We start from the raw sequence: 17787 nt of genomic DNA, 5'->3' as shown, positions 1-17787 counted from the left end.
GTAAGTGGAAGAGTGGTTTTGCTGATCCAATACTCCAGCCACTAACGCCATCATAGGGGGAGCTTGGACTGCCAGAGGCCTGCCAGGCTCCTGGGGAACCCTGTTCAGACCCCACAACCCCCAGCTCTGTTTGAGGCACCATTCTCATTATTCGGGTCTGGATTGAGAGCAGGCCTTCTCAGCAGCCTGTCCAGGCCTCACACACACACACACACACACACACACACACACACACACACACACACACACACACACACACACACACACACACACACACACTGTTCATAGTACAGTGCAAAGTGGAAGTCATTTCTCTTTTTCCTCCAACAGGTCACAGGCTAGCTACTGCTCTTACAGATTGAGGATTTGTCACCCAGGAGGAGATCATGAAGGAGATATATCAGGCACACTATTGATCATCTCAAGAAGCCATGTATTAATCTAAGTAATCAAATAAGCAAAAATATTTTAGTGTTCCAGATAGGGATGAATCCAAAACCAGGATATTCCTAGATATGCCAGTGAAACATTAAGCTTTGGCTGCATTCACAAAACATGAACAGTGCAACCTTTGTCAGTACAAAAGATGAAAGTTTTCCTTCCTTCCTTCCTTCCTAATGGAAGTCCACTGTTAGGTACTGAGTAAGAGATCAACAGCTTCCTTTGGCATTCTATTTTAAGTGCATTTCAAGTTAAAGCTTTCCCAGGCAAAGTGCACGGAAACATGGTGAAATGATTACCCATGGTAATCGCTGGATGGGAATGTTTCTTTGGGTGGACCAGATGTGGCAGGTGGGAAGTACCAGTACTTTGTAGTGAGGTAAGTCTCCAGGCTCTCCATCAGTAATCACTGGTTTATGGTTCTGTCAATTGTTCTCAATGCCAATGTCCAGAAAACCCCACATTCTGTACATTATAACACAGTCAATTCAGCTTTGGAGCCCTTTTGGAATTGCTTCAGACTGTGTTAGCTCAGAAGGAATACTAACTGTGGGGAACTGAGAACCATGAGGAAGTTGTGTTGTGCAGGTCAATGGCCTAGTTCAAGTTCCCATAGCAGGGGCAAACAGGGTCTGTGGCTGCTAAGGTGGGAAAAGGCTGGGGGACTGGCAGAAGTCCCGCCTCTCTTACAGAGGGCACGTTGCGTCCCGCCTCTCTTACAGAGGGCACGTTGAGTCCTGCCTCCCTTACAGAGGGCACATTGAGTCCCGTCTCTCTTACAGAGGGCACGTTGCGTCCTGCCTCTCTTACACATTGTTGACAAAGCAACTTGAGGAGCAATTTTAATGTAATAAAAAGTACTGCTTACATGCTACCTGTCCTCTTTGAGTAGTTCCCTTTCCTACACCCTGCATGTTTTTCCAGTTCAATCACTGACTGATTTCTTCGGTGCTAGGAGGGGTTCCCAGTACTGTCTCATCAGCACTGGCTGAAAAACACAAAGAGGTATAAAGCCCTTTCTAAACATGACATCTCCCAGAGTAGCAGCTCTGCTGTTGGTCGAGTGTGGAAGCTCTATGGTGTCTTTTAACCTTCTTAGAACATATGCAGAAGCCCAACATTTCCCTCAAATCCCAGACGCAGGAATCTCACAGCCCCTCCATATTCAGTGCACACCTTAATAATGGTCCTTCATCATAAAAAACTCTCACCCTACGTTTCTTCACCCTATATCTACCCCTACACCCTAACACATAGAGCCCATGATGTCCAACCGGTCGTCTCCAATTTTATTCGCTGTAGCACATTTGCATGAAGAGATTAATTTGCCATTGTTTGAAATCAATCTCCCTCCATCTTTGCGTGAGTTGAGAAAGGATCAAGAGTCATAGTGTCATGTTTAATGTGGAGTAGATAATCAGAGTTTGCTGAAACAAGCGAGAGTGTGTGACTGCTATGTGTGTGTGTGTGTGTGTGTGCGTGTGCGTGTGCGTGGACCGTATAAGGGGAGCCATCCTATAGCTGCCTTACACCCAGCTGTGGTATCTTAGTGTTGCTTTCAGACTTGTCAAAGTCTGTCATATGTAAGAGAAACAACAGGAGAAAACAAAAACAAGTTTGTCCATTTGGTGCTTCAGCCTGACAGTTCAGCATCGAGGAGCCTCCCTAACACTGGCAGCCTGAATCTCAGGTGATTTCATTTCACTCTCAGTGCAGACTACAGATGGCTATGCTGGGCAGATCTGGGGCAAAAATAAAGAGACAGTATTTGGTCTAAGTTAGAAGTATATCCTACCTTGGTTTCGGTTAGCAACACCTAGAGATGAAACATTCTGCCGGACTGTATGCAATTGGGAGAGATGAGGAGTGGTTAGAGTGACTCCATCTGGGATCAACCAAATGCACTAACAATGGATCTTAGTTTGACCAGGTGGAGACAGAGACAACTGCACACACATATGCTTGGGTTCTGCATAACTCTCTTGCACAACAGAGAACTACCAAGCCTGACAGAGATCAAGCATTGATGCATCCAAGAAGACGCACACACGCACACGCACACGCACGCACGCACACGCACACTCGACCTCCAGAGATTGTATGTAATTGTGCATGTTTCATCATTATCTTGGCACTGGATGGTATGATTACTAACAGCAATAAAGAACCAAACAAAAACCTCGGCTGGGTGTGTTTGGATACTACTTGAGCTCACTACACTGGGAAATGTTCGACATGCCTCACACACTTTGTGCCTCTAAATATAGAAATCTGGGTTCTCAGTGCCACTTTATTAAATTCATCAAATTGCTTATTCTGTCAATGTCTAATTATATTTCAGGAAGAAAGAATTACAGTGAATTAGCAATGTGAGGAACACTGAGGGGCCTTCTGACAGAGTGCACTGCGCAGCCTCATAATTACATACAATTCTTCATTTCCCCCACAGGGTAAGGAAATGGTGGGGTTGCTGGACGGCCGGGGATAAAGCAGCCTGCTGTCGGGCTCAGAGGCAGCAGGAAAAAAAGTCCTACCCCACGACATCCACCAGCACCCCCTCAGAGTGAGGGAGGTAGTGTGTGCTGCCTTATAGCCCATCTCGCTGTGTGTTTTATCAGGAGAAAAACTGCAGAGGGAAGAATCCCTGTGTGGGTTTGGGCGGACATCTGACTATCTTTGATTTGGTAGTGTCTTTTCCTTGCCCACGGTGGTGGTGTGTTGTTGGAGGGCTTTCACTGAGCATGCTCACCAGCACCAGTGGAGGGACGAAACACAAGACGCAGTTTCTAAAAGAGCTATTCAAAGTAATATGGCTTCTGTTATGGTCCTGATGAAAGGGTTTGCTGTTGTTTATCTGACAAAGAGTGCAGGAATGCTTGATTTTATTCAGTTCGAGCTCCATCTGCACACCATGAGGAAACCAACATAAATAAATACTTTAAAAGAAATAATAAGGTGCTAGTTTCTCTATTGATAAGTGACATTATGACTTATCAACAACCCTCATGGGTAAGCTTGCATTTCCCTTCCATTTGATTGCTGTTATATAAAAACAGCTGTTTCTGTTTCTGGCATTTATTTCCACATGCACTGAATATAGGAGGAAAATATATTTTTCATGATAAAAAAAATATATTTTTTTTATTACTACCTATTGTTTTAGATGAAACAAGACCATCCGTACATTTGCTGAGACTCGATTAATGTAGTTTAGTGACAACAGCTTTAAAGCTGGATGCAGGTAAACATGGGTTTGCAAGGAGGTCTTCGGTTTAATCTAGAGGGAACAGAAACGCTGTATGTTTTCCCCTCAATGTTTTAATGGATTTTCTTTTTTCTTTTAGAATGTGTAAATGTGTGAGAAGGTCTGACAGAGAGGACGCACATGACCCTGCACACCCTCCAGAGCTTTTATCAGTCTGACACACTGTTTCATGATGATTCCAACACATAATAATCATTCCAGTTCCTTTAGCCTGTAGGTCTGGGCCAGGGATTTGGTTAGGGCTATAACATACATTCATTGTGTATTAGAAGCCAATTAGTTCTGAAGCTTGCCACACCTGTTTCTATTAATTGTTTTGTTGGGGGGAAAAAGCAAATAGAATCAGATAAATGAGGAGTGATGCAATTTCATCAGGGCTGATCCTTTAATAAAATGCAATCATACACAGCCAGAATTGCACCTTAAAATATTAATTTTGCCCTAATGCCCACAGCAGGCAGGTCTCGGCAAGCTTAATAAACTTGAGATAGAATTGAGAAAAGTCAATAAAGAATTCAATTATCTTAGAAAAAACAGCAGAGAATCTTTTTTTTCTTTTTTTTGCCGTGTCATTCACACAGTCTCACAGTCTGTTAAGGACACTGATCAGCAATCCTCTGTAACTCCAACCCTGATCCTCTTTCTGTGTCGGGCTGACTGGTGGGTGTGGCTGTTTGGCGCACGGGCAGGTCCTCTCTGTGCTGCAGTCATGAGGAGAGGGAGTGAAGGGCGCGGCACATGTGGGAGCGACGGGGATGACTTGTGGACACAGGCACTGTACGGGCATGACATGAGCATGCAGAGAGCATGCAGCAGGCAGTGCACAGAGCGTGACACAAAGCTATGGAGGGGGAGGAGTCTGGCAGAATGGATGACTGTCAACTTGGTCTCACATTCATTTCTCTTATATCTGAATCAAAATTTTGGTTGAGGTTAGGGATAGACCAGTCATGGTCCACACCGTTTGACACAATGCAAATAATTATACAGGATACACAGGAGCAGAATCATTACTGAGTGATGTTCAGGACCTAAAAGACACAAAAAATCCTTCAAAATTGGACAATAGTCAGTGCAGAGAAGACCTGTGTGTTCCTGCACCCGGCAGAGAAGGTACCGGAAAGCCCTATGGGAGTGGGGCCGGATGTGGAAACAGCTGGGCTCTCCATGCACTTTGACTTGTTCAATATTTCTCTGGCTCCTGTTCTGCTGTCGTGTCTCCCTGCAGCAGTAACTCTAACCGCCTCCTGGCTCCTGAGGCCCCGCTGGACTAGATAATCCTGCAAACTGCCGCATTGCTCATATTAAAATGACCTTTCCCTTTTCTTACTTGTGGTGAGGTCCTGGGATTCAATAAGCATATGTGCCATTTATTTATAATACATATCAGGAGGAGTTAAAAAAGAACAAAAAAAAAAAATGTTTTGTATGTATACTGCTTCATATACTGCCCACATGATCAGACTGATTTTTAGGAAGTGAGCTAACCTTGCCAGTCACCTGTGATGGCCCAGTTAGGCGTGACTGGTCGATCTAAATCAGAAATGAATGATTGACACCAAGTGACAGGGCATGGTGAACCAGAGGCAGGTATGTTGTACTTTCTCGGCTTTGGTTTCAGGTACTTACTAACTGGACCAATGTTATTTGGAACACCTGTGAGTAGAGAGAGAGAGAGAGAGAGAGAGAGAGAGAGAGAGAGAGAGAGAGAGAGAGAGAGAGAGAGAGAGCACATTACTCTGAGACACATGAGCCACTTTGAGGTCATAATGAGTAGCTTGCACATTTCACACATCTCATAGCATCCAACAGTGTGATTTTAATTATCTGGAATTCATATTTAGCATCATTAAAATATTTTACAGATACAACATCCATACACTCCCGCACAACCCAACATCCATTTGTTGCACATAAATAAAACTACTATACAGCTGCAGGTATAGTCTCCTTACCCAGTAGTCTGAATCAAGCATGCATTGTTTGATGGTTCCTAGAGGAGAAAATGTGGACTAGCTCACTTCCTCTCTGCCTCTAAAGCTTTGCCGTGCTAATACACATCAGTAGTTTATTTTACCTCTGAACCACATGCGCCAAACCCAAACACAGCTCTTCAGCTGTCAAAAAACAGACAGAGTAAGAGAGAGAGAGAGAGAGAGAGAGAGAGAGAGAGAGAGAGAGAGAAAATGGCAAACACTTCACGCTGAGATCATCTTAAGGATAATACAAATAAAGAGAACCATAAATAAACAAAGCGAACACAAAGAAATGCAGATGCAAATACAGGAGTTCACTATGCGATATTCCACCGCCATTCTCTGCAGTGTGAAGCAGAGGATGTGTGTGCAGGCGCGTGATGCCTGATCGGTGCAGTGCGGGTGAAGCGCTTTCCACCCAGAACAGAGGAAGTGCCGAGGCGGAGGCGGGGAAGAATGGAGGAGGTGTGTTCAGCTCATGCAGCCACATGGCAGGTGGCTAAATGGGGGGCAGTTAGAGCTAAATTTTTTAACTCTGGGGAGGGGCTTGACAAACGAAAAGAGGCCTTGACAAATTCCCCAGCAGAGAACATGGCCAGACAGTGAAGACCACCGATGTTCTAGGAGTGGGAAAAGATGGATAAAGAGAACGGATATATACAGTACACAGTCTATATATATATATATATATATATATATATATATATATATATATATATATATATATATATATATATATATACAGAGAGAGAGAGAGAGAGAGAGAGAGAGAGATAAATCCAGGCCTTCACGGTTATTCATTGCCTTGGTGCTCTCCTGAAAGCAGCCTGTCTCACAGCAATGTCACAGAGGTCTGTCCATCACACCCTTTAGAGGACAATGTGTGTTCAGCTCCAAGAGACTCAGTCCGCCTTGTGCTGGTCAACGGGCAGACCCCGGCGAATTGAATCTTTTGTTAAAGTCGAGGCCAAGCAGAGAGTATAAAAGCAAACTCCTCATCCAGCCACAGAAAGAGTGACATGGAAATACGCCCAAGTCTTGGTGTTGATGTAAAGGTATATCACTCCATTAGGCCATTACAGTGCTACAGTGTTGACGGAGAAATTTTGACAAAATCATAAGCTAAGCATCCTGCAGCTGACCATGCAGAAACACATGCAGAGCTGCTGTGTGCTGCTCTCCAACACCTGTAATACAATCCAGGACATTCCCAGCAGAACAAGAGACCCACATTGTGTGAGCTGTTTCTGAACCACACTGTTCAACTCCGCGCCTGCCGCGCTTTTAGCAGGACTGTAGTTGTATGCGTTTTCCGGTTAGCTGCAAAGTAACATGAGCCCTTGAGTAAGTGTGTGTGTGTGTTGGGGGGGGGGGATTTTGGTTCCTTCTTAGTGGACAGTCTTTGGCCTGGAGACAAATTTTAAATATCACGTATCACATCATTAGATTATTCTTCACTCAACGCCGTCTCCTGTCTTGAGTACCTGCTGGATCTGCCTGATGTGATTGCACTGGCTGATACAGCAAAGCATTAGGCAGCCTGTGTTTATTCCACACTTCATTGATTCTTATCATCACTACCCCTATGGCCCTATATGGTCATCACAGCGCGTGTGTGTGTGTGTGTGTGTGTGTTTGTACATGTCTGTGAGTGTGCTGGTCAGACGCAGAAATGAAAACGCACACACAGACACACGCGCAGTGAGAAAAAAACAAAACATCTAGAAAGATGTTGCTATTCCCAACATGTACTTTGCATAGATAACAATCTGTTTCTCTGACAGTGTCAAAATCACGCCATCATAAGTAACGTAATGAGCACCTTTTTCCTTTCCCTCTGCAATTATGTTGTCACAACACACATTGCTATATGAACCTTGACAACCACAAAAAGACATCTATGTTGAAGAAAGGCAAAAGAAAGAAAGAAATTACATGCCCACACAGGCCCAAACACATGTGCTGCTGACAGTTCATTTTTCAGCATCTCTCCCAGAGGTTGATGGGACGCAATTAACCCAGCTAGGGAGAAGAGCCTGAACTGTCCTAGTTTCCCCGGGCAACCCAACCCCCCCCCCCCCCCCAGCTAAGTGGTCCTGCTGTAGGGGACTCCACTGGCCTGCGATGACTTTCCTGCTTCTGATTGGAAAGCCAGTCTGCCAATTAACCACCTATGGCTGGAGTGAGACAGAGGCCACTTTCTCTTCGAATGGTGTCTGTTTTTGACTTTTTCTGTTGTTTTTGCTTGTGTCATTGAAATGATAGCTGAATATCTGCTGGCCTCATTATAGCGTGTCTGGGGAAACCATATCCTGACCTTCACCGTGTCTCATCTGTTTTCCCGCCATCCACCTGGACAATCCAGAACGCTTATCTCCTAAATTTCTACCCCGGGCAAAGTTGGTAATTACTTTCCCAGACCACAAGCATCTCCTGGCAATCCATCATCCTTCCTTTGGCAACAACCGACTGTGACAAGAACCGGCAGCCCCGGTTTGGGTGCAATGGAGGGGGATTGTGAGCCGATCCACATCGAGGACCAGTTTAAGCAATTCCATAGGATTTTTTTCCTCTGGAGTGAAATTACAGCTCATCGGCCACAGTGACCATCTCTGTGAGCCGTGTGACTTCTAGGGAAGAACGGGGAATGGATTTGGATTGAAGGTGGCAAGTGCGTAAAAGTGCCTGTAGCTCGGTTAAGATTCCAGGGATGTGAGTGCATCTGGGAGGGAAAGCCTCAGATGGAAGAAACAAATATTCGAAAGAGAGATTACCGTGGCTGGCACACGGAGCAAGATGTGGAGGCAGCCAAGTAAACAAGATGGGTCTCAGGGGGGAGCAGTGAGAGCAAACAGAGAGAGAGAGAAAGAGAGAGAGAGAGAGAGAGAGAAAGAGAGCAAAAGAGAGAGAGAGAGTATGAGAGAGAGAGTATGAGAGAGAGAGAGACAGGCAGAGAGAGAGAGAGCGAGAGAGAAAGAGAGAGAGAGCGAGAGAGAAAGAGAGAGAGTATGAGAGAGAGAGAGAGACAGGCAGAGAGAGAGAGCGAGAGAGGGCGGTAGAGACAGAAAAAGAGAGACAGAGACAGGGAAAGAGAGAGAGATGGTGAAAGAGAGGGACAGCAAGAGAGAGAGAGAGAGAGATAGAGAGAGAGAGAGAACAGTAGATAAAGGATATTCAAATCTAAAATGGAACCAAACAAACATACAACACAAGGAAGAAGAAGAGGGGGGTTGTTAGTAGGTGGAAATGTTAAACTGAATAAACTGCATAATAAAATAACAGAAATGATGCAACCAATTCCAAGAGAAGAGAAGATGGCCACCTGGCCTTTTAGAAGGCAATAAATAGAGTATCCCAAGAGTGTTGCAGACAGCGACGGAAGATGCTGTTCATTACAGTCAGAATTACTTTCTCAACAGAATAAGATCTATTTTTTCCCCAGGAACAATTTAAATGACAGTAAAGCGACAGAAAAAGTTTCTATCTGTCTTTCTCCCTCTGTCTCTCTCTCACACACTCTCACAGTCTCTAACTCCAACTCTTTTTCAGCTCCTTTGTTCTTGCTCTCTTTTCTGTTGTGAGACTTCTGTGTTTTGTTTTATTTTTCTTTGCTCTCATCCATCACAGTAAAGGCAGTGTGAGGTGGAGAGTGGAGGTGGGAGTGGAACACGAGGGAACGCCTCAGATGGTGCGATACATCTGGTCTGTTCTCAGCCTTCAGATATGGCACCATTCACCCAGCAGTTCCAGGAAGCACCCTCGCATCTGTCTCTCTGCTCTAATGTGTGCTAATTAAAACCTAAAACAGCTAGCCCCGAGCTGCAGACCATGCCGTGGTGAACAATCTCTCACTCTTACTGTGACTGTCATCTGCAGAGGTGGCAGGAGATCGTTCCTAGTCAGGCTTTGTTCAAGCAAACCAAGCGTTAGATGATTTCCCCCCGAGGCACGTTGAGTTTAGCTCTATGTTGTATTAGTGTTGGCTGTCAGTGACTTTCAACGTGAAATCAACAGGGCCATGCGGAACCGGCGATGAAAACAGAACTGCTCATTTTGGGTTTCCTGATGCAAACTGGCTGATATTTACTCAAACAACTATTTTAAAGTGTTGTCACTGATGAAGCAATTTTAAATCCTGATCAATGCCATCTACAGAAGAAAAAAGCCAAAGCAATAATGATTTAGTTAGAATAAGAGCACTTGATGCATAGAGTGCTAATTAATTCTAAGGAATTCTGAATGTTAAAATATGCCAGTTAGTTTTCTTTTCTAACTCCTATAGCTTCTGTCTGGTGTTTTTCCCTAGCAGAGAGCCACAGCATTAACCCGGTGGATCCAGTAAGTCCAAACGCCACGCACAGTGCCGCACAATTATCACGTGGTAAATGGATGCAAAATCAGTGAGTCGAAAGAAAAGCTTATATGCTCTATGGCACTTGAGTGTTTGGGACAGCGTGTTGTATTTTGAAACAGCCGTGAGCAAATGACCCCCAAAGACACGCCTCTGCCCGCACGCTTTCACCAAGAGTCATTTACAGATGTACATCCGTTTGGTTCAGAGTTCAGCATGTGCAGCTTAATCCTGTTAGGACACAAGCATCAGGAGAGTGGAGTGAGTGGTACAGGGCTTGAAACACATCGGCAACAAAATTCAATACTGGCGGAGCTATTTCTGAACTGTGAAGAAAAAGGGTCATGGAATCTAAAGTCTAACACTAAAGCTGTTAAAACACAAAGTCCAGAAAAGGGTTAGGATGGCACAGTAGCATCATGGGTTTAAAAATCTGCTGATTTTTATTTCTTGATACTGACGTCTTGGTTTTAATGTATTTCATTATCTATCTATCTATCTATCTATCTATCTATCTATCTATCTATCTATCTATCTATCTATCTATCTATCTATCTATCTATCTATCTATCTATCTATCTATCTATCTGTTTTTTATATATATATATATATTTATTATTGTTTTTTTATAGGCACTTTTATCATTAAGCGAATGAAACCAACTGAAACTAAATTATTTCTTTCTTCCACTTTTTGCAACATTATCAGTTTGGGGCTGTTGAATTTTACTTGATACTGGAACAGTTGCATCCTTGCAGACTTGTCAGGATATGAGACTCTACTAGAAAAATCACATAGGACCAACTTGGCTACTACCATCAAGTGGATGTAAATCCCGTCATATCTGCCAGAAGCTGGTGGCGTTCGGCCCGGAGCCTCCCTTCTCCCCACAGAGAGGGATCAGGGAACTCCCCTAACTTCCTCTCGGTGGCAGAAATGGGCTGTCGCAGCTCATTGTGAGGCTGATCGCTCTCCTCCACATTCTCCAACATGGAGTATCCAGCAAAGCCAGTGTCTAGGGCAGGCGTCTTGCAGCACACAGCAATACCCTGCTCTCTGCCCTTCCTATCACACATCTCTTCTTCACTATCGGTGGCACCAGCCACATTCTACCCTCACCACACTGAGCAATTTGATGTACATCATAAAAACACATTAAATCTTAATAAAATTTCTATCTTCATTTAATTCCGTTGGTCTGCCATATGGCACCCGAGCAGTGGACCCTCCCAAAAAAAATGGAGTCAAACAATTGGCTGTGATTGATCTTAAAATTACACCAAGCTTGAGGAGAGACCCTTTTTCTATTAGAGACGTGAATTATTTTTATTCTGTGAGTCTGACGAGAGTGTTAGTCTAGGCATTTTTGCCATTATTAGATTATGGATTTTGGCCTCCCAACAGAGAGGTAAGGAGCTCTCTCTGAGGCACCAGCCATTCAGCACTGCAGCCAGCGTCCTCTCTGCATATGGGAAATTTGACATTTTTTTAATAATGGCCTGTCAGTCAAAACCAGCATTGGCTGTTCTCCAGTACCTGGAGAGTGTCCTGCAGCTGGGAGTGTCCTGCAGCTGTGCAGCATGCAACAAGGAGCAGAACGTCCCGCCTCTATGCGGCAGGAGATTCCATGGCAAAAATGATGATATCATCAGCAACTAAAATAGTAATAATAATAAAAACAGCCTTTAATGTGGCACATTCCTGATTCAAAAGATGTCCACATGTTGGACCTGGATGAAATGTGCAGGAATGCAGCCAAACCTCTATGATATCTATAATGGCTGTATAATGTGTGTCCCAGAAGCATATGGTCTGCATTTAACAGTGTTAGTTTTCTTCTGGGCTAGTTTGCCGTTTGGACGGTTGAAGTGTCTCCTGCCATCTGGATCGTCCTGGGCAGGCATTAAGCAGTCCCTTGACCACACTAGCTTTATAAAAACTAGCACCCCACACCTGCCTTGTCAACATCCAGACTTTTACCAGATGTGACCCTTGCTGTGCTTCATGAGGGAGATACGATGATAAAAACAAGACCCTTACATGCTGCATGGCTTTTAATCACGGAATATATGTGCTGTATATCGTCACCATGGGCGACATGGTTAATAAGCAGCATATCCTGATGAGAATCCCCTTTCCTCTGAGCCTTAAGGCAGGACGTAGGATAATGGGTCTGGAGAAGAGAGAGGACACCTCTCATCAAGGCAGGACAGCATTGTTGGGTCCTTCAGGGGCCAAATGGTAACGTGTGCATTTAAATGTTCAGACAAGTGCATGTACACATACACACAGAATAAGTTGTTGCATGTGCGCAGAATTAGCGTGTTGTGCGAGTGTGTATGTGGAATGAGACATGGAGGGTGGGTGTTTGCGGCGTCACTTACAGATATTGGCCGTTCCCTTGGGGATGGGCAGATAGGAACCAGCGTTCCAGGCTCTCCCCTGGTAGTTCCGCTTGCACCGTCCACAGTCTGGTCCAGTGGTGTTGTGCTCACACTCACAGCTCAGCTTTTCTTTGTCAAAAGCACAGCTGTTGGCATGAAGGTTGCACTTACACCTGTCAAAACAAGAAAATGGGAGAAAAAGAATGGAACTCAAAAAGTCTCTCGTTTTTATTTTTTAACTTGCAGCATGACTCTCCTGAAAACTGTCTGAAAACTCCACTTCAAGGCCAAAGTGACCTTGGAAGTTATTTGCATTTCAACTAAATGTATACCAGTATGTGGTTGTGGTCTAAAGCTTCTTAAAGGGCTTCAAACCCAGTTCACAATGACAAGATCTCAAAATCCACATTATTTTTGCTATTCTCCCTCTCTGTCTCTCTCCCTCACTCTCTTTTTCTCCCTCTGTCTCTCCCTCGCTTTTTCTCCCCTTTTTTTCTCCCCATCTGTCCCTCTCTAGCTCTCTGTCTCTCTCTTCACTCACTTTCTCTCTCTCTTTTGGTTTCCTGCAAATATTTAAGATATTTATTTATAATTGTCCCAGTGTAAAAGGCATAATTGTGTTGAGGTCACAGTTGCAGGGGGAGGAAGAACAGCAGTTGACAAGCAGCTGAAAGCAACCCCAGCAAAGGAGAGTGTGAGAGCAGAACGAAGAGGCTTGCGGCACGAGATGAGGCAGTGACCACAAGGCCATGCAAAAAACACTGCTTTATCACAAGCTAAGTGAGGAAGTAAGGAAGATTAAATGCTTTCGTACTGCCAGCACATGTGCTTATAACACAGCACACCTACCTGCCTGACAAGGCAAAGGATAATCATTGTTAAAGCCCTTTTCAACATATCACACTATATAAAATCATACATTCAGATTCCTTTACTAGATCACACAGATCTGCTTTATAATGGTAATAAATCCAGTAGCCCATCTACATGCCAGCTTTGACACCTGATTTGAAACACACTCCAGACTAGAAGTGTGCAGTGGAAATGTTATACATGGATTTCAAATGTGAACATTTCACCCCAGATTCTCACATCGTCTGCAGGTTTAACTGAACCTCTCTCCTGGTGTGACCAGCTTCCCTATGGTTCTGCCTGGCTTGCTGATGGCTCACCTTGGCCAGTGCCGATTTTAAAAGCACGCAAAGCATTCGTCTCACATGGCCACGGGCCCAGAGCAAATGCCTTTCCAAAGCAGCTCTCTGTCCATGCACAAATGAGAGCAGTGATAGGGGGGGGATGCTTTGTTTAAACAGGTGGTGTGGACAGGATGTTGGGGGGGGTTGATGCACCTGTGCACCCCTGTCACTGTCATGGTACACCCCCCCCCCCCCAAGTCACGTGGTACAGTCTGCCACATGCAGGGGGGTTCACCCATGTTTGTAGCCACACCCCCGTGAAGGCACGCACCTGTACGGGTTTACCTGTTAATGTGTGTCAATTTAAACCTCCGTCAGTGCGTGCCTCACCGTTGGTCATTGTTTGTTCGCTGATGTATGTAAGTGCGTATGTAGTCATTGTTGGATGTTACTATAGCCTGTGTTTAATTAAAGTCATGTCTGTCGTTAATGCTGTGTGTGTGACACCGTTCTACGTGTTTTATGTTAATAAATGTTTCACATTGAGGGAGTCTGTGCGTCCTGCTCCACGCCCACCGGCACTCGGGCCAGCGACAACAATACAGTCACACGATTCATACTCAGACCTCAGATTCAGTTTAACGTGGAATTCCTTGTGGCATAGTCAGGGTTAGTCAGTGTTGTCTGAGAACTGTGGATAAATATTGCTTAAGATACCATATATAAAATTATGTATATTGTATAGAGTCTTTTTCATGAACCTTCGATAACACACATATACACAGAGACAGAGAGCATCAGAGAAGGAGAATGAGAGAACATGACAGCTGGCGATCATGGTGATTTGGTAACAGCTAGAATCCAGTTCTAAGATGCTTAGAATAATCCCAAAAGATAAATAATGACAATTTCGGAAAACAATTCCACTAAACCAATCTGCCTTCCGTGATGTAGATTGAGGTTCATCTGTGTGTTGATGTCCAATTACGGCGCACAGGAAGCTCATGACTAATGCTGTTTTTCTCTAGCGTGTGTGTGTGTGTGTGTGCGTGTGTGTGTGTGTGTGTGTGTGTGTAATAGCCTACATCCAATAAGAATGCTGAGAACAGTCATTAAAAACTATTGCTACATAGCTGAGAGTCATGTGTACAGCTATGATGCATGGAAGTGCGTTCTCGAAGACAAAATGGAACTCAGCTCTTCCAGGTGTACACGCACCGCATAAACGATAGGGCATTCTCCTCCAAAAAGGCCTCATTTACATGTCATTACGCAGAGGGCATAGGGAGCCACCCTGTTCTCCACACAGCTCCTCCCCCCATAGGCTATGCCTACACTGATAACGTAAATATCAAAATCTTATTTAAAGATTGCTCAATATTTCTGTAAAGGCAGAAGATTCATAAAGATATCCATCCAAAATCTGCTCACAAACAAAACAAAATTTAATTATGCTACCACTAGTATTTTATAGCTTCCCTTTAGTAATGATAAACAAAAGTGAACCCAGAACAACAAAGTCAGTGGTGACGTGTGGTCTCTCTGTAAGCTCCATTCAGAGAGAGGTCTTCACATACTCTCAGGTGCCATTTATGGCATGACCTTCGGGCCCCTTGAATGGTAACAACATTTTAATCATCAGCTCACTACATGACCGGGCTGTGCCAGTGGTTTAATGAAGGAGACATGCCGCCGACCCATTATCTTTTTTACCGTTGGCATGGCTACATTGCCAATGGTGACGGAAAGCTTTTGTTATAGTCTGGTCACTAAGGGAGACGGATGCTGACATCTGGAGCTGGAGCTGCCCAAAGCAGCAATGAAGAGAAAGTGTAATCAGACTTCAATTACATATGTGTGGGCTTCCACACCTTTACCTTATGTCTTCATTTGGAAATGGTGGAGAACTTGTACTGTGTTTTCCATTCAGATATCCCCACCACAGTATTTATAATAAATGCACATGTATTTGTCTGTAAGTTTCAATGAGACACACAGCCTTGGGCCCATTGAGAGACGCAATGTCTATCTATTGTAGGTCACAGTACGTATTCACAGGAATACCCAGGAGGCAGTGTGTTCCAATTGCTCAGACAGGCTAATGTGGTACAATGGAGATCAATGCTGTACATCTCATTTCCTCACAGACCCTCCCTTCTCCCTCTCACAGGCAAAAAGTTCTCCAGTTCTCCTTGAAGGACAGGAGACAGAGCTGTTGTGGAGTAATTTATTTATCTTCTACAGAAATTGGTGCTGCGCTACTGCCAAGTAAGCCTGCCTCTGTGCTAGCCTCGAGCACAAAGTCTGTGACCTCTACAATAATGGAAGCCTCCATGACTATAAGGAGGCAGACGGCTCAGACGGGGGAAATAAAAGGACCAAAGTAAGCGATTTAGCGGCTGGCAGCGAAACCGGTAATTTAACGAATCTCTCTTCGCCTTTTCTGCCGCAATCTACGCGCTTATCAGTAGGTAATTAATAACGATTATCGCAGAATGATGCCGACACACACAGTCGGGCTTGCTGATCCAACCAAAATGAGTGGAGTCAGAACGACGCGGCGCTTAAGCACACTAAATAAGTGAGCAATTAAATTTAATCAAACGTGCAGGTGTTATTGTAACACAGTGAACTGGGTCACAGAAACGCTATGAATAAGCGTTTTGCTCGAGTCAGCATATAAAAAGCCCCATAAAGAAAACAAGCCAGCGGTAATGGAGGGGAAATAACAGCGGCCGCCGATTCCATTGCATAGTGGCAAATTGAAACAGACTCAAAGACGCGGCGACGGTTAACGAGAGGATAAACGGGCCGCGGATAAACGGAGGCTTTCAGATTTACAGCATTCGCACGGCGTGAGCGGTAACTTCAGCCTTTCACCGCTCCTGCCGTAAGGAAGTCACTTCGTTGGCTTGCTGGAGTTAGAACTGGCGTTAGACACTTCAGCACTAAAGCGTATTGCCCAAAGCGATTTATTCCAAAGATTGCGCATGGAGGTACTGTATTTATATTCACCATCACCATCCTTAGCAAGAAGTGCCTCGTTCTCAGGCTAGTTCTGAGAACTCACAGACTAGTTTATTAGGCACACCTTGACTCATTCAGCAGTGACACGGGCATGGTAGTGTTGTGGTAGTGGAACTTGCTGGAGTTTTAATGTGTCAATGTCACTGCTGGGTTTCTCAACCAAAAATATCTAAATAGCCAGGAGGGGTCTGTAGTCAGAAAGTGTCCGAACAAACAAATTGTGCATGAAAACAGATGAGCTATTTAGCCCTTAAATGTACTTAAATGTATAACAAATAAATGTTTCTAATAAATAAATAACCAAAAATAGTTCTGATGAGTCTAATCTCAGTAGTCATGGACCCACACATATACGATCATGCCTGGTATTGTTTATCAACAAGAGTTGTAGAACACTGATCACTATTATCTGGTAGACTGGGTGTACCTTTTGGCATGATCAGCTATTTATTGATGATTTCACTAAAAACAGGAAAAAGGTCACATTTTAGACCAATTAGTCTTTGAGCTAAGTGGAAAGAAAAAGTGTTGGCAAAGAAACAGGAGTGAGTTTGCCAACATTGGGCCTCATGGCAATGTATTTTTATATTCTTCTACTCTACTTTTCTCATAATCAGTTCGTATGACTGTGCTACATCAGATTCAGTAAATGCTCAACAAATTCAGTAAACTGTGGGGCATAATCCACTTAAACAGCTCTATCTGTGCAAGGGGTTTTTGAGAACTGTGAATTGTGATTCTGACAGCACAAAAATGCCTTACTGGCTCAAGTGTCATGCTCCAGGTGTCTGTAAAAGTCATCAGTAAAAAGGTCATCTAAAGACAAATAGAACAACTTTTCTGTTTTCAGAACTTTTTAAAATAAAATAAGTCAATAGAATAACTTCAGTAGTGCAACTAAAAGCTGTTAAAGGCATAACAAAGGAAACACAAGTTGCTTGATCATGTTGTCAAATAAGAGCCATAGTCTCAAAGGAATTAAGACAATCTGATCTGATCTGAAATTAGGTTAAAAAACAAGTCAAGGGGCAGAGAATTCATGCCATGATGATAATGTTTATGTTTGAGGGTAATATCTCAGGTATGTATGCTGCTTAACAAAAAAAAAAAAAAAAACCTTTATTTTTCTTACTTAGATTGATGCATACATTTGTGTGCCTGTCTGTTTGCCTGCCTGCCTGCCTGTCTGTCTGCTATTTTCAGGTTT

General features: G+C 43.9%; 1 protein-coding gene across 9 annotated transcripts in view; it reads right to left on the bottom strand.

Annotated features, from left to right (window-relative positions):
* Positions 1 to 17787, bottom strand: part of ntng1a (netrin g1a) — a 90997-nt gene that overhangs the window by 10494 nt on the left and 62716 nt on the right. For 7 of the 9 annotated variants that reach the window (XM_081696550.1, XM_081696551.1, XM_035531199.2 and 4 more), the window contains 2 exons: positions 12418 to 12590; positions 5336 to 5362 (listed from right to left, as the gene is read on the bottom strand). In XM_081696550.1, coding sequence (XP_081552676.1) covers positions 5336 to 5362; positions 12418 to 12590 — 200 coding nt within the window. Of the gene's footprint in view, positions 1 to 2236; positions 2282 to 5335; positions 5363 to 12417; positions 12591 to 17787 lie in introns of all 9 variants that reach the window. The other 2 variants (XM_035531196.2, XM_035531200.2) reach the window with 1 other exon arrangement.

Source organism: Electrophorus electricus, chromosome 14 (assembly GCF_041902795.1).
Source record: "Electrophorus electricus isolate QZ-2024a chromosome 14, ASM4190279v1, whole genome shotgun sequence".
Classification (NCBI taxonomy): Eukaryota; Metazoa; Chordata; class Actinopteri; order Gymnotiformes; family Gymnotidae; genus Electrophorus; species Electrophorus electricus.
The sequence above is the reverse complement of the archived record's forward strand: the minus strand, read 5'-3'. Positions and strand labels throughout refer to the sequence as shown.